This window comes from Sorex fumeus, unplaced genomic scaffold (assembly GCF_029834395.1).
Source record: "Sorex fumeus unplaced genomic scaffold, SorFum_2.1 ptg000008l, whole genome shotgun sequence".
Classification (NCBI taxonomy): Eukaryota; Metazoa; Chordata; class Mammalia; order Eulipotyphla; family Soricidae; genus Sorex; species Sorex fumeus.
This window is the reverse complement of record NW_026606065.1, coordinates 74,665,118-74,690,499: the sequence shown is the minus strand read 5'-3', so window position 1 is coordinate 74,690,499 and position 25,382 is coordinate 74,665,118. Positions and strand designations below refer to the sequence as shown.

The 25,382-nt window shown below is 38.5% G+C and overlaps 1 protein-coding gene across 1 annotated transcript in view; it reads left to right on the top strand.

Annotated features, from left to right (window-relative positions):
* The window catches only part of VWA8 (von Willebrand factor A domain containing 8), a 365,156-nt gene that overhangs the window by 180,713 nt on the left and 159,061 nt on the right, over window positions 1-25,382 (top strand). The window contains exons 22-26 of the mRNA XM_056109482.1: window positions 6,991-7,066; window positions 8,442-8,577; window positions 10,840-10,959; window positions 16,843-17,048; window positions 19,527-19,678. Coding sequence (XP_055965457.1) covers window positions 6,991-7,066; window positions 8,442-8,577; window positions 10,840-10,959; window positions 16,843-17,048; window positions 19,527-19,678 — 690 coding nt within the window. The remainder of the gene's footprint in view (window positions 1-6,990; window positions 7,067-8,441; window positions 8,578-10,839; window positions 10,960-16,842; window positions 17,049-19,526; window positions 19,679-25,382) is intronic.

Genomic DNA, 25,382 nt, shown 5'->3' with positions numbered 1-25,382 from the left:
TGGTCAAATTAATAGGACTCAGATTTAATCCATTGTTAGGGTTTTTTTTCTCCCTGGTTTTGGGACTACACCTGGCAATGCCAGGGGTTATACCTGGCTCTGTGTTCTGGGATCACTCCTGACCATTCCTTCTTATGTTATTATTTAAAACCACAACAAGTGGACTATTCCATAGCCATTTACATCTTAATGAATTATAAAATTAAAGATGATTATATCAGTGATTTGAAACTGGTTTCAAAGTTTGGCAACTTCTTTCACTCTTATGTTAACTGTGATTGTTTTCTAAAAGAAAACAAGCCATAAACTAATTTAAATACTATCATTAACGTATCCTTCTCAAAATAAATATCTCTCTTTCAGGTCTCTGCTGCCTCTATAAACAGAAAGAGCTTCAAGTACCTCCACTAGCCAAATTTTAGAAGGGGTTGTGCTTGCTCTCTGGAGGAAAGTTTTCTTTTCTCATTTTGATTTAAAAAAAAAACTCATCTTTCTACAATTTAATTACCTTTATTGCTTCTGGAATCACTTTAAATTGCTGTTAAGCAGCAATAACTATCATTTAAATTAAAACTTTAAAATCTAATTTAAATTAAATGAAGAATAAAGTTCAACACTGTACTTGAATAGCCCTTTATTAACTCAGGTTTTAATTGATGGCAGCTTTAGCTTTTAGATTGTAAAAACAGGATAATTGGTACTAACATAAATGTTAGCAATTAACTGAAAATTTGGATTCATCAAGCAGTACTGAAAGCTGTTATCTACTGTTATCTTTATTAAAGCCTAGGCTAACAAAATGTAACTAAAATGTATTTTGACCTTTTTTTCTCCTAGTATTGTTGAAATTAGTGACTGTTTAAATATTTATTCATTTTTACTTCAAAGTTGCCCTTGAAATTAACTTACAATAATAGATGTGAAATTGTACCAGGTAAAATATCCTTAGATCCTTTATTTATTTATTTATTTATTTATTTATTTTTGAGAATCAGTAACTTTTAATACAAAATGCTCATAAAGGTCAGAAATGTGCCTCGGTTGCATAGTTCATGCCTTGCATAAATGATACCTGAGTTTGATACCTAGTCTAATATTGATGGTGGAGGGGATGATTTTAAAGACTCAAAGCATTTGTTTGAGAAAACTCGAAGGTCTATGGCTCACACGTGCTAGGTGAAAAGGAAGCTCAGATAGAGAAGAGAGCACCAAATAAAGGGTGTTGTGAGGACCCTCCCAGGGTGGGAGAAGCATGCTAAAAGTAGTCTATAGACCAAACATGATTGCCACTCAATGCCTCTCTTGCAAAACACAGTACCCAAAAGAAGAGAGAGAGAACAAGGGGGAATGCCCTGCCACAGAGGCAGGGTGGGACAGGGGGGATGGGGGGTGGGAGGGATGCTGGGACCCGTAGTGGTGGAGGATGGGCACTGGTGGAGGGATGGGTACTTGATCATTGTATAACTGAAACCCAAGCACAAAAATTTATAAGTCTATAACTGTACCTCATGGTGTTTCACTAATAAAAAAAATTTTTTTAAAAAGGGCTGTGGCTCATGCTTTGCAAACCCGAGGCCTGGGTTTGATTGTCAGCACTACATGGTTCCCTAAGCACTGCTAACCCTGAGCACAGAGCTAGGAGAAGCCCATGGGTACTGCCAAGTATCAGCTCTCCCCCCTTCCCCCCCCCCCCAACCCCTGTCCCCTCAGCAAAAAACCAAGATGCTCATTAAAAAGAAATCTTTTTTTTTTTTTAAAGACGTATGTTGCTCTCTTCTGGGAGCTTTATTTCAGTTTCTGGATTTTTTTTTAATTTTTTTTTTTTATTTTTAGTGAAACACCATGAGGTACAGTTGTAGATTTACAATTTTTTGTGCTTGGATTTCGATTATACAATGATCAAATACCCATTCCTCCACCAGTGCCCATTTTCCACCACCACGGATCCCAGTATCCCTCCCACCCCGCATCCCCCCATCCCCCCTGTCTCTGTGGCAGGGCAATGCCCTGTGTTCTCTCTCTCCTTTTGGGTGTTGTGGTCTGCAAACGGGGCATTGAGTGGCAAACATGTTCAGTCCATAGTCTACTTTCAACATGCATCTCCCCTCCTGGGAGGATCCTCCAAACACCCTTTATTTGGTGCTCCCTTCTCTATCTGAGCTGCCCTTTCCCCTAGAATGCCTGGCTGGCCTCTAAGCTATGGAGTAATCCTCCTGGTGTTGATCTCAGCTATTCTTGGGTATTAATCTCATATTTTGTTTCTTTATATTCCCCAGGTGAATGCAATCTTTCTATGTCTATCCCTCTCTTTCTGACTCATTTCGCTTAACATGATACTTTCCATATTGTACCACTTGTATGTAAATTTCATAACTTCATCTTTTCTAACAGCTACATAGTACTCCATTGTGTAGATGTACCAAAGTTTCTTTAACCAGTCATCTGTTCTTGGGCATTCAGGTTTCTTCCAGGTTCTGGCTATTGTAAAGAGTGCTGCAATGAACAAACAAGTGCAGATGTCACTTCGACTACACATTTTTGCCTCTCTCGGATATATTCCCAGGAGTGGTATTGCTGGGTCAAATGGGAGCTCAATTTCTAATTTTTTGAGAAACGTCCATACTGTTTTCCAGAAAGGCTGAACCAGTCGACATTCCCACCAACAGTGAAACAGTGTCTCTTTTTCGCCACATCCACGCCAGCATCAGTTGCTTTTGTTCTTTTGGATATGGGCCAGTCTCTGAGGTGTGAGATGGTATCTCATTGTGGTTTTGATCTGCATCTCCCTGATAATTAATGATGTAGAACATTTTCTCATGTGCTTTTTTACCATTTGGATTTCTTCTTTGAGAAAGTTTCTGTTCATTTCATTGCCCCAATTTTTTTTTTTTTTTTTTTTTACTATTTCTTCTCATTTTATTTATTTTAACGCATCTCGATTCATCTACAACTTATCCTAGTAAGTGTTGTCATATTGAAAGAAACCACAATTTTTTTCAATCATAGCACTGTAGCACTGTCCTCCCGCGGTTCATCCATTTGCTCGAGCGGGAACCAGTAACATCTTACACCAAATTGTGAGACTTGTTGTCACTGGTTTTGGCCTATCGAATAGGTCATGGGGAGCTTGCCAGTTCATTGCCCCAATTTTTGATGGGGTTGAATGTTTTCTTCTTGTGGAGTTCAGCCAGTATTTTGCATATCCTTGATATCAACCCTTTGTCAGATGCGTGTTCAGCGAATATCCTTTCCCATTCTGTAGACTGTCCTTGTATTTTGGTCACTGTTTCTTTGGAGGTGCAGAAGCTTCGTAGTTTAAGATAGTCCCATTTATCTATCTCTGTTTTCACTTGCTCGGCCAGTGGCGCGGCATCTTTGAAGATACCATTAGCTTCAATGTCATGGAGGGTAAAAAGAAATCATTTTAAGTACTATCTTTAAAAAAGAATCATTGTTATCTTTTTGTCAATTCACATACTACCTTTAATAATTGTAGTTGCCTTTTTTTTCCGACTGTGTTGAAGTTTTTATTATCTGAAATCATGAAAAATAAACTTTTGAATAGGGTTCTTTTTTTCTTGTTTGGTTTTGGATGCCTAGAGATGCTCAGAGGTTACTCCTGGCTTTGCATTCAGGAATCACTCGGGGTCCAGATGGGATGCCAGGGATCAAACCTGGGTTGGCCACATGCGCGGCAAGCCTTACCCTACCCACTTTACTATGGCTCCAATCCCTCCATTTGTTCTCTTTTTCTGTGAGTGAGGAGCATGGCTCACAATGCTCAGGTGACCTGGGGGCCATTCGATGCCATGTCAGGCCAGCATGGCTGACAGTTCAGTGCTAAGATGATTGGCTGTTGCTGGAGCTCTTCTCTCTCAGGGAACCCAAAGCACCAGGAATTCAACTGGGGGTGGTCACCCGACCTCATACTCTCCTTGTGCCTTTTTCTTTTCGCTCTTCCCTGTGGTGTTTGGAGGGAGATTGAGTCAGTCAACCGCATGTAAGGCAGACACCTCTTCCCCTGTGCTAAGTGCTCTGAAGAAGACAGTGGATTGTTTTATGCTCATATAATCAATGGACTATACAGAAATGTCGACCCATTTTGGAATTGGGTGTGTTTAGCAGTCTTTGCTTTCCTTTGTGCATGAAATGAAGAATTAAGAATGAAAACAGAACAAAGCCACTTTTAGCCTCCAGGGTTTCTTTCTCAGAGTATTCCAACGAATGCCACGATTCCTGTTTTATTTATCATCATTGTTAGTTCTTTTGGAAAATCATCTGATTTGTTTTTGCTCCCTCAAACCTATGGTTTTCATTTCTACACAGAAACCTTTTGGGAAATATAAGTTGACAAGTGTATGCTATTAGAATGCAGTCGCTATAGAGCACTTTGATTTGCCTTTCTTAAGTTGGGATTCAGTTTCTAATTGGCTAAGAAGCAGTTTAATTACTAAGTAACAACTGAATTTCTTTTATACTGACAATAATGCAAGAATTCCTTTTTCCATTGTGGTGCTAGAAGATGTCATATTGTTGCCCATTAAATATGTGACAACTAAGGTGAAGAATTCATTATATTGCTATAAAAATCTTTTTGAATCTCTTCATCACCCACCTTCTTCTGTATTGTTAGAATATTAACAGTGAATCTAAGTGGAATTAATTATAAACTCTGTTCGTATTTGTTTAGAACACTGAAAATTAATTTTTAGTGGAAGATAGCATAAAGTATATCCCATAGTAAATATCTAAGACCCAGGAATACAGAAAATGGTTTATAACAGCTAATTATTGTGTTGTCTAAGCAACATTTTATTCATACTAAAAGTTGATAAAGCGCCAATAAATTGTCACAATATTTTTGTACTTTCTTTAACATTCCCCCAGGCTACATTTTAGCAAAGATAAAAGAGTTGGACTATTTTGGAAAGTATAGTGCTAGGTCTATAGTATGCAGTAGGTCATGGTACAGGTACCAGGCCCAGGAGAACCAAGATCATGGCCGGGGGTGCTTAAAATATGGGCCAAAAATGACAGTAATCCAGGCCACAGAAGATGAAATAAACCAGTCGCTAGTGAGACTAGTTAGAGAGAGAAGCCTTAAAATAGGTGAAAATAAAACAGATAGTCTACAGGTTGTAAATATCAGTAATTGCTCCATTCCCCATGAATTAGTACTCAGTGCATACCCATTATAATAATTTTTTTCAATCCAAATTCAACTTAAATAGAGTCTTGAATGGACATGATTCTTCTTTTCCTTGGCTAGTTAGCTCCAAATGATATGACTATACTTCCTCATACACACTTTTAAATGAATTAGGAAGATACCTACCTTGCCTCTAACATAATCAGTCTTAATCCAATGTAACATTTATTAAAATGTGTTTTATAATTTGTTCATTCAAAAAACATTTATTAATTTTTTTCCTGTGAGAAACACATCCATTAGAGGCTTGAAACAGAATAGGGGAGAAAGTATATGTGTTCTGCACTTGAATTTTATTGATTATATAGATATATAAACTATATAAACTCTATAATAAGAAATTGCAATATACCATAGTAAGGGCTAAAATGAGGATGATCCAGATCCTACAGGGAACAAAAGAGGCCATTGTATATGGTTAGAAAAAGTTTTAGGAAGGGCTTATCAAGAAATACCAGGTATGAATGAAACCCAGAAGATCAAATAGAAATTAGACAGGCAAGGAAGTTTTAGTCACAGAGCAGAGACAACAGAAAGCTGAAGCTGATCTGTTAGTGTATTTCTATGTATCAGCTACTTGCCATGCTTTCTAGCAATGTTTCTCCTGCAATTTACTTAAAATCTTATGACTAATTGGAGACAGGAACTAGAAATTAAATCTTGGTTGGTTAAACTCTGAAGTCTTCTACCCCGAACCCCACAACTGCCATTCAGTAGTTAGCTGATTTTAATTAAATTTGTTTAGCTAATGGAAAAATATATTTGGATAAAGCTTAAGTTTCATTTATTATTATCATTTAATATATACACATATTTTATAATTTTTAATAGATGTGGTAACTTTTGTTTTTTAGGTTAAAGTTTCAAAGGTATATTATGCGCTATACTCTGAAATTTCTCTTCCAAGTAGTATCTTATGTGTAGGAGGCATTCAAAGCAACACATTTGTAGCTTCACATTTTACTTTTTTTAATAAATGATAAGGTACTTTTAAAAGAAAACTTTAAATGAAGGTTCTGCTCTCACTTTGGAGGATAGTGATGAGGGGATTTAGGCCAGCACCCTCCTGGTGCTGCATAGGAGACTACGTGGTACTGGAGACTGAATAAGGGTTGGCCACATGCAAGGCAAGGATCTTACTTCTGTACTACTTCTCCAGTTCCTCTCACATTTTAGACATAACTCTCTTTCTCTATATGACATCACTTGGCAAAGGAATGTTTTATATTCTAAAATATTATGTGTAGAAGGTGAAGAGACAACATTGATCCCCTTAAAACTGCCTGGATCTATCATTTGTAGCTTCTTTTATACACATTTTAAAAAAGGATAGTACTAGGTGATATCAACTTCAAGGATTTCATCCTAGTTAGAAGATAATAAGCACCAGTATAGCTTTTGAAGAGCCTCAAGGAGAAAGTAAATAGCAGCAAGTGGATTTAAGAAAATAAAGTCACCATCAAGATCAATTTATAAAAATTCACATATATGTCACATGTCTCACATCACCCTTAGGCGGTGATTTTTAGAAATGAAAGAAATCATGACAAAGAAATTGCAAAAAAGAAAAAAGGGATAGAGAATTAGATAATCTGTATTAAATCTCAGACCATTGCTGTTTTTTCCTACAAAATACCATTGCTGAGTGGAATTTCAGTTGCTGTATTTATTTTAGGAGAAAGTGGGTGGTATATGCAATAAGAAACTAAGAAGTATTATATTATTATTCACGTCAGACATCAGTTTATTTCTTTTTTAACTATGTATTGGATTAATTTCAGGGACACAACCGTGCAGACACTTACTCTTCAGCCTTCAGTTAAAGATGGACTTATTGTGTATGAAGACTCACCTTTGGTTAGTAATTCAATTATGTGAATATTCTCAACTGTAGTTTTGAATGCTAATTGTCTTTTTTTCTTTTTTATAAATTTGAGGGGTATATCTTTTTGATTTAGATATACTGCAGTCTTAATGGGAATGTACTCATTCATATGTTATTTGGAGAATTGGTATTTAAGTACAAATTATTGGGAAAATGAAATATTCCTATACTGTACTTTCTTTGAAAGGGAGAGTTAGAGAATGATGGAAATCCTCGCATTTCATTTTCTATCCGAGTTTAAAAAGAAATAAAGTTTACTGTTTTCAGATAAAGTTTACTGTTTTCAGATATGTAGATTTTGAAATTATATTATGCTGCTAAAAGGTTTTTTAATGATCTTAGTAAATATTAGCTTAAGAAATCCCAGTTTGCCAAAATATTTTTCCATAGATAATTCCTTTGAGGCATGGGTGCAAACAAACAATGAAACATCATGAGCACTTCATGGTTCAGACACTAGCGATTGTGTCTCTGGGACTCAGAGATTGGATCTGATCTTCCTTGAACAAAGATGTTAAGGTTGAGATAGAAGCTACATGTTTTCTCTTTCAATTCATTTCATTTTACTCTACATCTCTGGGTTTGCTTTTAAATTGAGTATCTTCACCATCAGCTCCCTAAAAAATGTTTCTAAGACTTTTCCTAGTTTTTGTCTTTCTTTTTTCATAGTATCACTTCTTCATTGCCTAAAACATAGAATTTTCTTTCTTACTTTTCCTTTTCCTTCTGTCTAGATTATACCTTAGTTAAACTCTTTAGATAAATCTAACGCTATTATTTCTATTTTTTATGTTCTACCCCTAAAATCAGGTTTCTAAACAACTTTTTAACTAAATTGTTATGGTATTCCCCTTTGAGTATAGTTTGCATATTGCTGCCAGGCTAAATGTATTAAAAGTGGAGCTCAGCACTGTTTTTTTTCAAATCTGAACTCATCATTTGGGTATATCCCATTACTTAATAAGGTAAAGTACATATTTCTTGCTCTGGCAATCAAGTTCTTAGTAGTAAAGACTTAATATACCCTTTTTGGCCTTTAGAGCCGTAACTATACTGTTCTAATGTCGACTCTGATCATGAATTGTCACTCAGCCTCCTGGTACTTTGCCATAATATTTGTAAATTACTCTTAATGTATTTGAAATGCCAGGGTTAACTTATTGCCTTAGAGTTGGCAGATTAGTAACTATGAGTTTTTTGATGGAGATGCGCGCATTTTGTTCTCAGCTCTGTTGTATTTGTGTGTGTGCCTAACTTATATAGCTATTATAAATCCAAAGCAGTGATTAAGTTTTAAAATAATTGCTTTAATTTTTTTTGTTTATGATAAATGTTCTGTCTTCAAAGGTTAAAGCAGTGAAAATGGGCCATATTCTAGTAGTGGATGAGGCGGACAAAGCCCCCACCTATGTCACCTGTATTTTAAAAACTCTGGTAGAAAATGGAGAAATGATTCTTGCAGATGGAAGGCGAATTGTTGCAAGTGAGTATTAAAAACACAACTTTTCTTTTAGTTTACATAATTTTTGCACCTGTGGTATCATATCACACACAAACTGACTTCTATCTATAACCAACAAGCTAAGTTCAATATAACTTAGGCTCATCTCATCATTTATGACATTATGACTGAGGTATAATCTATCATTTATGAAAGTTAATATACATTGTTAATTATATTAATCCAGAGTGTATCTTTGAAAATTTCAGTAGTTTTAGGACAAATCTATTTTGTGTTTTTCTACTCTTTGAGTATACCAGTATGTAATCCTTATCATACTACCTTTTGTGTAAAATTAATTTTTTAATATCTGCAACTTTTAAAAGATCTAAGAAACTGGGGTGTGATTTGCCTATGTGATACCCTGAGTTGGATCCTTGGCACCTCTAAAAAGGAAAAAACATTCTAACATGTATTTATTATACACAGCATAAAAATTAATATTGTTGATAAAGGTTCATGTGGTGTGACACTGCATCTGTATATGCATCTATATCACACACATACACATGCACACACACACATACACATGTCTTTCTGAAAGTTGTCCTGTGTTTCAGTTTGTGTTACTTATTTTTTATTTCTCTTGTTAGAGAAAATTATAGTAGCATCTCATCAGTATATTTAGTTTACAAGGAAAAATGAGGTTTATCTAATGCTTTGTGAGAACATAGTATATCAGTTTGAAATTTTATGTCCTCCAAAAACTAGGCGGGGAATGCTTAGAGCTAATGAGAACATAGAAGCAGAGTAGCCAGAGAGTGTGAGGCAAATAAGCAAACATCATCAGTATTCGAGAGATGCTAAGTTGTTCCCACTAAAAGCATACTAGTGCACCTCCACAGAGATGTTCTTCTTGAACATTCTAATTGTAGCTTGGCTGTTTGTGAGCTTAGGAACCTTGATATGAATAAAAGTATTCTAGCATTTTGATTTCACAATGAATATAAAATGAGAACTTGTTAGCGTGAACTGACTATTAAAAAGATCATTCAAACCCTGAGAATTAGAGTTCTGTCTTCTTCTAAAAATAGAGACATTATGAGGACAGTGAAATCAAAAGAAATTTTGTTTATACAGTACTGTAAAGAGTGATATTTCCCTTTTAATGCACTACACTTCCTGATGCAGTTTTGAAAGATAATCTACCAAGAGCTACTGTAATTTTTAAACTCAGGTATGATTGGAGACAAGCACAAGAGCCCCTGAAGCTTTTGAACATGATTCATTAAGTGTCCCCTTTAGAGGTAGGCTGACATTTTATCCTGCCATTTGAAATTTTAATTCATATTCTAATTTTTATTTTAATCAATTAAACCTTACTTCAGTTGGTGTACCCTTGTTACTTGCATGACTAAAGGTAATGGAGATCAAATGTTAAAACTATTGGTTGTGTTAGAACAGAATTTATGACACACTGAAAAGAATTTTTGATATCATGAAAATGTATGAGTTTAAAGTACTTAAAAATGCATCTCAAAACTGTAGGTGCTGTGCATGCGTGTGCGCGCGCGTGTGTGTGTGTGTGTGTGTGTGTGTGAGAGAGATGTGCCAGGAATGAAACAGAGCATGTCATACATGAGAGGCTTGTGTTGCATCACTGAGCCACATCTAGCTGTACAGCTATCATTTATTTTTTAAAAATGGACAACCTCAGGGCTGGAGAGATAGTCCAATGAGTAGACACTTAGCCTTGCATGTGATCAGCATAGGTTCAATCTCCAGCACCCCATATGGTCTCCTAAGCCTTGCTGGGAGTGATTCCTGTGCACAGATGCAGGAGTAAGCCCTGAGCATAGCCAGGTATGACCCAAATGCACACAATAAAAATTGATAACCTCAGGCTGGGATTTGAATATCTGAATATATTTGAATGATACATTGTTCTTAAAATAGCATAACCATAGTAAAGACTTTACTATCTTAGATTATTGTTCAAACAAGTAATTTGATTTCAAATGTATATCAACCAGTGTAATACAAGAACTGTGGTAGAATTCTTTATTTGGAAATACATCATCACTGTTCAAATGAGTTTATATTTTCAAGACATTTATTCTATGTCATTAAGTATTGTGTTCCATGATGAACAGGAATCACTCTATAGCTGTGTAACTGTAGGTTCTCAGCAAAATACAGGATTTGAAAAGAATAATAATCATTGATTTATAAAGAGTAATATGATATTATCTCAAGCCAAGTAATATAAAGCAACCCTGGGTTAAATGTATTCTTATTTTTCAGATTCTGCTAGTGTGGATGGAAGAGAAAATGTTATAGTGATTCATCCTGATTTTAGGATGATTGTTCTGGCCAACAGACCTGGATTTCCTTTCTTAGGCAATGATTTCTTCGGTACCTTAGGTAAGAACAGCTGCCTTTGTAACAGTGCTTTGCTATGGCCATCACTAACAGTTGCTGGTGCTGTCAGCATCACCAACCCCTGGAAAGAGTCTTTTGTGATCCCCATTGTGGAGAACACCTGAGGCTCAGAGAAACTAACTGCATCTCAGGAGTACTTAGCTAATGAGCACCAGAACTGGGCTTAATGTCTGTCTGGTTCCCTGCACTGCTTTCTTAAATGGTTGTTTAAATCCTCTTGAAATAAAATTAAAAGGAAGGACTTTTTAAATGTTTAGTTTTAGTTACATTCCCCTGAAAAGATTTGTGGTCAGCTCTGAGAAGACACATTCACAAACTGGGGAAACCCTAAGACAAACTTATTCATCATCCTTTAAGAAGGAATTCTTCAAGAACAGGGGAGAGAATATTGAAGGTAAGGTGCTTCTCTTGGATGCAGCTCACCCAGGATCACATGTGGTCCCCTGAGTAATGCCAGGAATCACTCCTGGGCACAGAGCTAGAAACCGCCTCTTAAGTACCACCGTTTTACCCACAAATCCACCCGCCAAACTCCACGTCCAAAGGAAGGAATTCTCTCTGTGGCAATTAGTAATTCTGGGATTACTGGTAATTCTCACACTCAGTATGAAGTATATCCATCCTTCTAGTAAGAGATTTGACCTAGTATTTCTATATAAAGGAATATGTGAAAGGGATAAATAAAGGTATATAATTACCTGTGTGATGATTTATGTATAGTAATAGACAGTATTTCATTATTTATAGTTGTGAAGGAAAAAATAGGTGTAACCTAAATGTCCATTCAAGTGGGTGGATCAAGAACATCTATTACAGCCAGCTTCACATTAGAATAGTGGACAGCTGTTAAAATGAAAAGTTTGGAGTAAATTTACCCAGGCTGTTTTGATTTTTAAAAAAAATCTCAAGAATTAGTAAGTGAAACAGTAAGTCAATAGCAAATAGAATAGTTTATCGTTTGTATAAATTTTAAAAAGAGATTATGTGTAAGTAAAGTAAAGTAAAGACCCTCCCGTTGTTCATCGATTTGCTCGAGCGGGCCCAGTAACGTCTCCATTGGAGATTTTGTTGTTACTGTGTTTGGCATATCGAACACATCACGGGTGGCTTGCCAGGCTCTGCTGTGCGGGCAAGATACTCTCGGTAGCTTACCAGGCTCTCTGAGAAGGGTGGAGGAATCGAACTCGGGTCGGCCATGTTGGCTGCGTGCAAGGCAAAAGCCCTACTGCTGTGCTATCGAATAAGTAGTTTTTTCAGAAGAGCTTGTACGCATCAGTGGTTTTTTCGAGAAGAGCACACAGCTTATCTCCCATATCCCGCTCTCTCTTTGACTGCCCTGCTCTGCACTGATCTTTCCATCCCCATCACTGACCCCTCTCCCAGATGCTGCCCTCCCAATTCTTCTCAGAGAACCAGATTCAGCCAGGAATGTCTGAATTAGCTTGTCCCTCTGCCTGCCTGGGATGCCTGTTCCTGGGTGTTTGCCCTTTCCAAAGCTACTTTCTGAAGAAGACCTGCCTGACTGACCACCCCCATCACCAATTTCTGATGTCCTCTTCTATGACGCTTCTTTTTTCTTTAATCATATACTACTCTACAACAATTATATTTATTTGTTATTGTCTCCTCATGCCAGGATGTATACTCCACAAGGACAGGGAATTTGTCTCCTAATCACCAGTATTTATAAGGTACCTAGAACTGTACTTGGTACTTGGAAGACCTTTATTAATTATGTGATGAATGAATGCATGAGAGGCATTCATTTTATGTTGATGTTAAATCTGATTTTCAGTTGAGAGGGCGAATGCTGTTCTTCGCATAGTATTTTAGCAGGTTTAGTCTGTGAAATGCAGATTCTAAGTTTTCATATCCTACATTTTACTTGGTTGTAGCTGGAAAAAAGCATAGATTTTGGGTGGGGCTGAGGGCACTTCTGAAGGAGTCACACCCAGGAGTGCTCAAGGGCTGATCTGGCTCTGTGCTCAGGAGTCACTCCTGGTGGTGCCTAGGAAACCTTATGTGTACTGGGGGTTAAAAAGGATGAGTCACATGCAAAGCAAGCCCCCTTATATCCATATTTTTCCTCTGGCCCTAAAAAAATAATTTTTAATAGCTTTTAAGTCAAAGTAAAATATTATGCCTACCTAACTGAATATTAAACAGTGCAGATCTGTCAGTTTTAACTTCCCTTAGTTCTCTGGTCACTTATTATTCAGTAGAATAGCACTAAAAAAATGTCATGTGTGTGTGTGTGTGTGTGTGTGTATGTGTGTGTGTGTGTGTGTGTGTGTTAGGGGGGTTTATACCTTCCAGTACTTAGAAGCTATTCCTGGCTCTGTGCTCCAGAGTGACCCCCATGCAATGTTCTGGAAACCATTCATGATGCTGGGGATTGAACCAAAGTTGACTGCAAGCAAGTCAAGTCTTTCGTTCTGTGTCATTCTCTCTGTGTGTGTCACTCTCTCTGTCTCTCTCTCTGTCTTTCTCTCTGTGTCTCTCTCTGTCCCTGTCTCTCTTCCTACCCTCAAAAAAATTTATCTTTCTTTTTTTTCCTTTTTTTATAAATTTATTTATTGAATTACCGTGAAGAGCAGTTACAAGGCTTTCGGGTTTAAGTCTCAGTCATACAATGATGAAACACCCATCCCTTCACCAGTTCCCATTTTCCACCACCAAAAACCCCAGTATACTTTCCCCCTACCTGTGGGGCAGATGATCTCCACGTTACCCTCTCTCTACTTTGATTACATTCAATATTTTGACACCAGATCCACCATTATTATTTAGGATTTTACGCCAACACTCAGATCTGCCAAGAAGGCATCCATAGACAATTTGTCTTCTATTGCTGGTTATGAATAACATATTATGTCACGCGGCTGCAGTAGTGGCGTGCGATTTTGGGATTTTGAAATTTTAACAATTCAATCTGAAGGGATTTCTGCCAAAACTTGCCAAGTTTCAATATTTGTTCCTGAGTCTCTGGGATCATGGCCATTAAGCAGCTTGATCAGGAGTCTGGGAGGCCGTTCATGGGCAACGACCCGGGGTCTCGATGGGGCGGGGAGGAAAAGGCCGGCTCCATCCCCATCCCGTGAGGCCCCACATGTCTGGTCACTGCGGGCCCAAACCTGACTGTCCAATGGCCTCTGGAGGATGGCAGCTACCGAACCACCAGTGGGAACAGGTGAAGGCATGAAACCTATTCCCACCTGGGATGGCCTAGCACTGGTAACCTACTGCAGTGGCTGGATGCATTTCTGCTAAAAGCCGCTGAATTCCGAGATTTGTTTCTGAGTCTCTGGGATCATGGCTATTAAGCAGCTTGATCAGGAGCCAGAGAGGCTGTTCATGAGCAGGACTCAGGGTCTCGTTGGGGCAGGGAGGAAAGGGACAGCTCCACTTCCATCCTGTGAGTCCCTGCATGTCTCGTCACTGCGGGCCCAACCTGACTGTCCAGTGGCCTCTGGAGGATGATGGTCACTGAGCCACCAGGAGGGAGCCAGTGGAGGGACAGCACCCTTTCCCTCCTGGGTTGGCCGGGTGCTGGTAACCTACTGTGGGGACCAGATGTATTTCTGCCAAAAGCCGCTGGGTTTTGAGATTTGTTTCTGAGTCTCTGGGATCACGACCATTAAGCAGTTTGATCAGGAACCAGAGAGGTCTTGCCTCCAATTATATAGCTGAGCCAGAGGTGGTTTGTGGGTGTGTCTCCCACATACCTAACTTTTGGACGTTTACTTTCTTGGTAAACTTTGCCCCAAGTTGTTGGGGTCTGGCCAAAGGCAAAGCAGCAATTTTAGGTATCTGGAAGTCTGAAGGCGCCATCAGGCTGCTGATGCACTCATCTCATAAGTACAGATTGACCTGCTGGCGGCACCATATCCCCCCAAAATTTATCTTTCTTTTGAGCTGATTTTTCTGGTGATTTTTCTGGTGATGTCTCAGTTATTGAGATGACAGATGATATACCATTTCTTTTAACCGTATCTTGGGACTCTGGGCTGTGACTGAGCAGTAGAATGCCTGACCTTGTGGGCGTGAGGTAGTACATGTAATGACACTGCTGTGCTCCATTCAGAACCGCAGCCCCAGAGCCCAAGTGCATGGCCCTCAGCATGCCCTGCAACAAAGTATGAGTGCCACCACTTAGCTCTGTGCCAGCAGTGAGCATGGCAGCTCAGTGTCCATAGCGGCACCGCTGGTGTGTGTGGCCCAGCCTTTCCTGCCACAGAGCGACGGGGAGGCAGGAGTTTCTATTTCAATATGGGATTTGCAGGTATGGGTTTCTAAAAGTAGTTTCCAAAGCATATTCTAACAATCTGCACAAGATATAAATGTTTTAGAGAGTGATACTAATCACCTCCCTTTTCATTGTTCATTGAGTCCTCCGGGGGGATGTATATATCTGTATAGCTGTTCAATATGTACTTAAAATGTATCCTCAGGACCATATGAAGAGTATTTTTCAATTAATGGGAAAAATAAAACCCCAGATTCCTTGTGTTTTCACGTATGGAGGAATAGGTAACTCCACCAGTTAACACTGAGTGCCTATAGGGAGATGACAAATTGGCAGGCTTCTCTCTGTTCTTTGTACTGAAATATTTTCTGGTGCAGTTATATTTGTTAGTGAGCTAAGGGGAAAATAAGACCGCAGCTTCTGGTTTCTTCTCTGGCTGGACAACTAACCAAAACAGCAACAGACAAGTTAGCAAAGAAAAAAATAATCAATTTAATAGCAATATATAATGAACATGGCAGTAAATTCTGAAGAAATACAGGACAGGTCTGAGAGATTTATCCTTTGTTAAGGGATGGTATATCAGAAGGAGAAATCTCATAGAGCAAGTAGGAAGAATCTTCACTTTTACTCTGAGCAAAGGGATGAGTTTCTGCCAAAGAGAGGACATGCTCACTGATAAGTTTACCTCTGAATGTTGTCTCCCAAACTGCATCCCCCTAGGTCATAAGTAGGAACCAGTGATTACTTCTTTGAGTAGGAAAAGGGCAAGGGGCTGAGGAGGGGCCTAGAGCTTCTCTGCATCTAAGGTTTTTGTAGTTTAATTTTTTATTTATTTTATTAAATTGTATGTGTTAAATTAATTTTATTAAATTGTATTACTTTTTTCGTTTTGTTTTAGATAGTTTATATTAAGGCCAGGGAAATAGCTCAATGGGCTGAAATGCATTGAGTGCTTTGTGTATGGGAGACCCAGCTTTGATCCTAATACTAATTACACATACATTCAAGCACCCCAAGGGGTGACACCTCCAAGCACTCTCCACTCAATCACCAAGTTGAGAGTAGCCTCTGAGCACTGCCAGGTATAGTGCAAAAATCAAAACATCTGTCTTCCTGACTAATGGCCATGTTTTCTCTGAGAGTCCATGGGGGCTTGATTGGTCCTTTGCTTCCCTACTCCAAGGTGACACTTCACAAAAGAGACCTACCTACTCAGAGAAGACCTACCTTTAAAGAATCCTGTCAGACTGTCTGCAGGAAACTGATCCTACAGCTTCAAGTATTACGTAATTTCAAACATTTTATTTTTATTGAATCATCATGAATTACAAAGTTGCAAAGATATTTATGATTGAGTTTCAGAAGAACAACATTCTAACACCAGTCCCCTTCACCAATTTTGTTAAAAGAACTAAGCCACACATAACTCAGTTTCCTTTCTATTGCTTGAGTCCTTTGCTTTCTCCATGTCTTTATCTTGGGTGTGCTTTCGGTGTGATTTCATATATTTCAAAATAGAAGTGCTCTGGTGAGCAACTGCTGTCTCTAAACAGCCATTCCTGTGGCATTCTAATGGGTTAGTTGCATTCTGAGTATACCTTTTTTTTCCTCCATAGGTGATATTTTTAGCTGCCATGCAGTTGATAATCCCAAACCCCAGTCAGAGCTGGAGATGCTCAGGCAGTATGGACCAAATGTGCCTGAGCCCATCCTCCAGAAGCTTGTGGCTGCCTTCGGAGAGCTGAGGAGTTTAGCCGACCAGGGAATAATTAACTATCCTTATTCTACCAGAGAAATCGTCAACATAGTCAAGCATTTACAGGTATGAAACATTCCTGTGCATAAAATATTAAAGGAAAACACCTTTCTCTTTTAGATTGCTTGCTTCATAACAAGGCTTTCGGTATCTAGATATAATAATGATTCTAATGATATAATATGAAATGTTTATCATCTATGTTTAGTATCTGGACACCAAGGGACATCGTATATTTATTCTTTAAATTTACTTTGACAGGGTTCTATGTCATGGTCATTACTAGGGAGTTAGGAAATTTTGGTAGAAGGCTAAGGGTGGGGATTGGGGTTGGAGTTGGAGAAAGACAAGCGCATAAGACAGCAGTGAAGCTTTGCTACTATTTGATAATGCCGCAAATGTGGTTTCTGGGTGAAAACACTTTCATTTAAAAATAAAAGGCTTAACACAGCAGCAAAGAACAACACTGGCTGGAGGGCCCCACAGCTCCTGGAGAATTCTCTGGGCCCCAAGCAGAGCTGATATCACCGGGAGGTCCCAGATGGGGTAGGTGCTGTCTCCCCGCCTTCTCCAGATGAAATCCTGGTGACTATGAGCTTCTACAAGCATGGCTCTGGCATGCAGGTACCAGGACTTTTTTTCCGAACCGCACGGCCACAATGTCCGGATATGCAATGTGATTAATGGAAAGTAAATCATCTAGCATTTGTCCCTGAAAATCAGGCTTGAGTGGTGGTGGGAAAATCTGAGCAAAATATAATGCCCAACCGAATAATACCTGGACCGTGTATTTAACTATGGTGCTATGCCGCCCTGGGAGAGGAAGGGTGTCTGTCCCTCTGCCTGTCCCCCTTTGTGGTGGCGACATAGTGGACTGCATCTGTTAGAGCCTAATGAACAGCTAGGTATGAGACTGCATTGACGAGGCATGTGGGGCTTCATGGGATGGGGGCATGGAACTGGCTTTGCTCCCTGCCATGACAATTCTCCGGGTTGCCACCCTCAAACTCCTCCTCCGGCTTCTGACCGACCATGAACCCAGAGGCACACATACCAATCTCAGAACCCAGTGGCTTTTGGCAGTAATCCCTCTAGATTTATTACTAAAATATAAGAAATCCAAATTCGCATGGCTGCTATTGTAGCCACATAACATCATATGCTCTTCACAATCAGCAATAGAAAACAAATTATCTAAATGATGTCCTTGTGGCAGGACTGAATGTTGGGGAAAATTCCAAATAACAATGTTGGGTCTTTTGTGGTAATATTGAATGTGATCAACAGAGAGAGAGAGAGAGAGAGAGAGTAAAGTGGAAATCTGTCACACAGGTGGGGGTGGGAAGGAGGGGGTTATACTGGGGTTCTTGGTGGTGGCAAATGTGCACTGGTGAAGGGACGGGTGTTTGATCATTGTATGACCAACTGAGACTTGAACTGAAAGGCTTTGTAACTGTTCTCACGGTGATTCAATAAATAAGTAAAAATAAAATAAAAGGCTTGGAGATAGAAAACAGGCAAGGAACTAATATTATTAGTTTACACATAAAGACTGCAAAAAGAGAGTTTTACAAGAGAGAATACATGTCCATGAGGATGAAATTCCTTGTGGCCAGGTACAATGTGTACTTCATTTTTGTTAGTAGCAACAAAGTGCCAGAGAGGTAGTGCTGGGGTAAAGGCACCTGGCATGCTGCCGACCCCAATCGGTCCCCAGCACCACATAGTTCCTGAGTCCTGCTGAGTGTGGCCCCGGAGGCTTCTGGGGAACCCCTGGCAATGTGAAACTTGGGCAGCACCTCATCCTCAGTCCCTGAACCTCCAGCCAGCCATGCTGAGAATCATAGGGAGGTTTCCTGAGCACTGCTTGGGAGCTCCCTGCAACCAAAAAAAAAAAGGGTCTATGTAAATTCTACTTTTATTTAACAAGTAATGCCACCAAGCAGGCAGTTAAAATATAGTGACTTGATCATTGTCCTAGGCCCATTCTTTTATTGCTAAAAAGCAATCTAGAAAGGTTTATTCGATTAAACCAGGAGATGTCTATTTCATATCCCAGTACTTAAGAAAATCAAGTCATAGCCAGTAAAAGGACTCTGAGGACATTAGTATAAATATGACTATTTCTATCTTGGTATTTTTCATTCTTCTTTTATCTCTGGTTCCGTTATCTTTCACACTCCACCGCCCCCCCCCCCCATAAATTTATGGCTTCTCTAAACACTCTGTATAGGTATTCAGTACTCTGTTAAGTTTCTATTTGGTCAATTGGTATTTATCTTTCAGGCCAGAGATGTCAGAAAGCAAAACCCAAACATCAAGACCTTAACAATGACTTAACATTTCAGAGAAGGAATTGCTCCCCTTCAAAGTCTATTTAAAAGAAAGCACTAAGTCATCAGAGAAAATAGTACAAGAAAAAAATGTGCTCCCTTATCTGGTTCTCTGATAAGGATAGCAAATGTTCAAGTTCACATCTACTCATTACTTATCATAGGTTTTGTATTTTATCATGTGCGTAATATAGTATTTGTTTTTTCACAGAAATTTCCCAATGAAGGTCTCTCTACTGTGGTTAGGAATGTGTTTGACTTCGATTCCTACAACGATGATGTGAGGGAGACTTTGATGAACACTCTACACAAATATGGAATACCTATCGGAGCAAAGCCTAACAGTGTGCAGCTGGCCAAGGAGTAAGGCAAACTCATTATTGATCAAATAGTTTTGAGCATTACTATCCTGACTTGTAGATGTTGATAATTCTGAATCTACTGTTTAACTCTGCTACACTGAGTTGGTGTGGAAATTACATGAGGAAGCTCTTCAAGTTTATGTTGCTATTTGCTGGCTGGATTTCAGTTAAATGGCACTATTTATAGGCCCGTCAATTGAGAACGTCAGTCATTTTGAATGTTCCATCAGTAGATGTAATTTAATTCAATAAAGGGAAATATTTGTTTCTTTAACAGTCTCTGTCCTTTTTTTGAATTACTATGAGTCTCATTATTTCCTAATCTAGTACAAAATCTTTGTACAAACATGAAAACTGCATAAAAAAATAGTACGTATTTAAAATATTTTTATGTCACCAGATGTTTTTCTTTATGATAGTTTTCAAAATTTATAACTATACCAACATAAAAGATTTTTGGTTTATTTTAGCTTGGCAGATGACAGGTAGTAAAGATAAGTGAGATTGTTTTATTTAGCTGATTGCCTGCCCTCTATTTTGTGATCCCAGTCTAGGTACTTAAGTTAAGAATCTTTTTGTTAGAACTTAGTTAAGAACAGTTCTGACCAGGTAAATAGTTGACAGAGTCTACTAGAGCAATAACATCACTACATATTCACTGGAAAATAGTTTTAAATAGGCAGTTTTATTGACAATGCATCTTACAGCTTTTTGTTTATAAAAAGTCAATTATTGCAAATTCCTAAGGGACAGGAATAAAAATTATTTAACTTTACTCTTGTACAACACATATTTTTCCAGCATTTTTTTAGAAAAAAATTATTAAATATGAATTACTGATTCATCCAGCAATATATAGCAGTACACAGATGCATATCCTAAATGTATAGATCACCCTGATTTTTTTAAATTCTTTGGAGTTATTACAAAAATTTTTCAGAACATATGCCAGTAAAATAAATTGCTAAAGTATCAAGGATGTTTTGAAGAGAAACAAATATTTCCCTTTTATAGTGTTAGACCAAGAAACAGCTATTTTAGAAATTATCAGTGAATTTGTTTATGTTACTAAAAAGGCAGTGTTTCTTTTTAGTGGGTGATTTGGTGTCTGTTTCTAATGTATGTGCTTTTCTGTGAAATACTTTTCCACTGATTAGTTAGCAGTGTTTATGGGCATTTTGTCGAAGGTAGTTTGCTACTTGAATGGGTATATTACATCCTCTGCATTGGAGAGTCCAAGAAATTATCTTTACTATGCACACTTGTTTTAGTGCCCAGTTTTTTTTTTAATTCCCGTTTATAAACTCTAACTTTATTTTCTATTGAAAATTAGATGGGTTTTTTTTATTACCCTTAACAAATTTATATTGAGTTCTAGTTTCATGGAAACCAGGCTTGTTGTTTAAAAATAACCTTTCTATTGTACTCTTTTGCGACTTGGAGTAAAATTTGAAATACACATTAGTTGTTAAGATCTATCATAAGAAAATTGCTGGTAATTTAAGTTTCTAAGGAAGACAGATAAAATGATTTATTCATCCCTTCCTCAGTTCTAAAATGAAAATATCTTGTCATGACAAATTAATTCCGACTTTAGTTCTTAATGAGTGGAAGTGAAATCCCATCAAGCCAGAGTCACGATGGCCACACTGAGGGCTAAGGGCTAAGGTGGGGATGGAAATAACTAGTTGCCCACCCACAGGATAGAACTAATAATAGACTTGGAGCAGATGTGAAGAATGAGTGAATTTCCCCTGGGGCTGGAGCAATTGTAAACTACAGTTTTCACATTTCAAAGCCCTTTGTCCTTATTCATAAGTGACAATGACTTTGGCAACTCAACAGAAATGAATGAGTTCATTTTATTGCCCTTTAGTGAAATCCAGTTTCCATATATCTATTTCTATTGAATCATCCACCTGTGCTTACAAAGGATGGAGAACATAGTAAAGTAAACAAATCAGTGACAAGGGACTCCAGCCAATAGTCACACTGAATTCAGCCTGTGTGCCTGGGTCATCTGTGGAGGAACAGTCATATATGAAAGACACAGCTCTGCTTTTCCACCTTTGTCATAGGCATTAGAAGAAGTATTTAGCTGAACAGTTTCCCTTTACTAAAATGAGGGTAATTTGTGATAGATAGCATACCATATAATTTATCTTCTAAGTTAGGACAGTTTTGAAATAGGAAGGGGCACTATTACTAATAACAGTAGCACTGTAGCACTGTCCTCCCGTTGTTCATCGATTTGCTCGAGCAGGCACCAGTAACATCTCACAACAAATTGTGAGGCTTCTTGTTACTGTTTTTGACATATTGAATACGCCACAGGTAGCTTGCCAGGCTTTGACTAATAAAAGTAAAAATTGTAAAATTGATTCTCAGTATAGATTATCAATAAGGTTCTTTCCGATTGTACCATCCTTTGCTAAAAATGTTAATGTCACCTTGATTTTCTTTTATCTTCAGAAACATAAAAAGTGCTTCGAATGCCTTCCCGAGTGTAACAGTAATGTTAGTGGGAGTCACACAGACACCTCAGGGGCTAGAGTCATCCCCAAGCAGTCTTATCATTTGCTTTGACTTTTTAAGATACTTTGCTAAACCATTTCCTTTGCTAGATGTTTTGCTTAACCAGGTCTTTGAAACAACTACTGCCTACCTTTATAGATACTGTGTTAATGAGGTAGAATCACACTAAACTTAAGTTCTTAAGTGAAGAAGGAGAAAATAAATATTTTAATAACTGTTAATAACCTTTTGCCCTGAGTGAAAAGTACATCGTATAATTTGTGAACTTCCTCGTCCTCTTGTCCAAATATTGTCTTCATTGGAACGGAGCAACACTCCACTGAGTCCTGGAAGAAAGTGGACACATTAACAGGAGAGAGAGGGATGGAAAACTAACTGGTCACCTCCTGTATGTGGTGAAAACAAGCTAGCAAGCCAATATTGCAGAACAGGGACATGTGTACATGGGCAGGGGTGATGTTGGAGCACAACATCTCCCACCACACTCTCTTCAACAGCTGATCCTAAATGTGCTTTGGCCCATGACATTGTCATGTTAGTTTTCTTAGGTGAAGTTTCTCTAAGAGACATGCAGTCACTTTCCCTTTTGCTTCCTTAAACAGTATAGTTGTACTGTCTGTCTCACAAGCTATTGCATCTTTTCACAAAGCCCAGTATGATTATTTTGAGGTCACTTGTAATTCTTTACTAAACTCTATATTTTGAAGCCCTTTCTTCTTGGGTGGTTTCCTTCTTGGTTGTGTTATACTGTAGCTGTTCTTAATCTACAAACACTTCATCCCATCCTAGTACTGGGATCAGATTTGCTACCTAAACCTCTATACTGCATTTGTTCCTGGTATCCATTTAAGTTTCAATACACGAAAAAGCATATGCCCAAAAGATGGTGAGAACCGAAGAAGAGATACTGAGAAACACTGAAGCAGAAATAGGATTTGGGTTAAATCTGAGCTTTTTAAAAAATTAATCTGAATTTTTTTTTTTTTTTTTTTTTGCTGAGGGTAGGGTGCACTAAGAAGTACTCAGGATTTGCTCCTAGCTCTGTGCTCAAGGTTCACTCCTGACAGGGCTCAGGGGACCATATGCAGTGCCAGTGATTGAGTCTAGGTTGACCACATGTAAGGCATGCACCTTACCTCTTGTCCTGTCTCTTCAACCCTTCACAGTTTAAAAAACATAGAATTTTTATTTGATGGTTTTAAACAATCAGGGGTGCTGGAGGAGTAAACCCAGGCCACATGCAAGGCAGGCTATCTTTCCAATCCCCAAATTAATCTGATGTTAGTGGGAGTTCTTAAGTTTCATTTGTCATCATTGGGAGAAAATGTACCCTTCCCCACTCCCGGCCTGCCCCATACACAGTCATGTAAATCAAACCAAAGTCTTGATGACCATAATAGAAAGACCATAAGAGACAAGCTATTATGTAGAGAGACATATAAAGCTAACTTTGCTTGGTTTTCTATCAAAAGCTGGTTTGGGTCACATGTAAGTAGTATTTAATGGGCCGCTCTGGCAGTGATGCTTGAAGTCAGATCTTACAATTCCTTCACTTTCATTCTTGAAAGGAGGTTACTTATATTTTATTTATTGGTTTGGGGACTAATCCTGGCTCATGCTTGGTGATCACTCCCAACAGTACCGGAGTACCATGGGATCAAATCCAGGCCTCCGTGTATGCAAAGTGTGCTCTCAGTCCATTGAGCACTTCTCCAGCCCCTTAAACATTCACTTAGGTTGGGGGGCTAACATTATCAGGGATTGAACCCAGGGCTTCACAGGCTCAAGGCAGTGTTCTACTAAACTACATCACAAAACCCTCAAAAGAAGTCCTTCATTCCCAGACTTCTTTTGAGGGGGGCGGGAAGAGGGGGTTGTTTTGAGGCCAGTCCCAGTGGTGCTCAGGGCTTACTCCTGACTGCACTTAGGGATCACTCCTGACAGGGCTTGGTGGACTATCTGTGGTGCTGGGGATTGAACTTGAGTTAGCCACGTACAAGGCAAGCATCTTCCCCACCGGGTTATCTCTCTAGCTCTCCATACTTCTCTTTTGAAAAGTTTATCATGAGTTAGATTTGGACATTCATGACACTCCTCCCCCACCCTCATTTTTTGGAATATTCCTCTCTCCTTTAGAGTTTAAGCTTAGAATATCTATTGATCAGAAAAGGGGGCAGAGAGTTGTCTTTCCAGCAGGGCCAGTCCCAGAGGTGCTCAGTTCAATAGTGCTGACTTCTTTATATCTGTGCTTGGCCCCGCCTTTGCAGAAACGGTCAGGATCACAGCCACCAGTGGTGTGGGGGAGTGATGAGGTATGGATCAAACTCAGGGCAAGCATGCATGTATCTCTTTGAACTATTTCCCCACACCCATGGCATTTATTTTAAATAAGCATATTCATAAAATATAAGTCTAGCAAACATATATGCCATATTTTTCCTAAAAATTCTTAAAGAATTTTAAAACTCATTGATAGCTGTTGATGGAGCATTCTTTGAAAACACTAGAAATTGGGAAGGAGACCTCACTCCCTGTACTGTTTCAATAACACATGATTGTCTATATTTTTCTAATATGGATTGGTGAGGTACTGTGATTATTTTGACTTCTATTTTTTTTAAAGCATACATGTTTATTTAAAGATCTATCATAAAATTGCTCTTTTGTGGGTACTGTTTTCAGTATGTGAGAGCTTGTACCACACTACAACACCTACTCCAGAGGTGAAATGTAGGCGCACTTACTGGTAGCAAATGAGAAAGCCAGTCATTGCTGTGTATCAGGGTAGTGTAAGTACATACATGTGCTAAAGTCAAGAACATAAACCAACAAGTGAAGGTAATTTAATTTTTGAAGCAGCAAAAATTAAAATAATTCTCACTTATCAAGTACTTACTGAATGCCCTATGCACTTTACAAATATTAACGAAATATATACTGAAATTTGTTGTTGTTAGGCAAGTAACTTCTTCCTGTTACCTCTTGTATATAGAATTGTGTGACTGTGTACTAGTGTTTTACAAATAAAGAAACTGAGGCTCAAAACTTTAAATTACAAATTACATAACTGATCCATGGCCAGGCGAGGGATTCACTCACAGATCTGTCTGTTCTGAACCTGTCATGTTTCTGTTCACGTCACTGTGGTCACCACGGTTCTGTGCATGAGG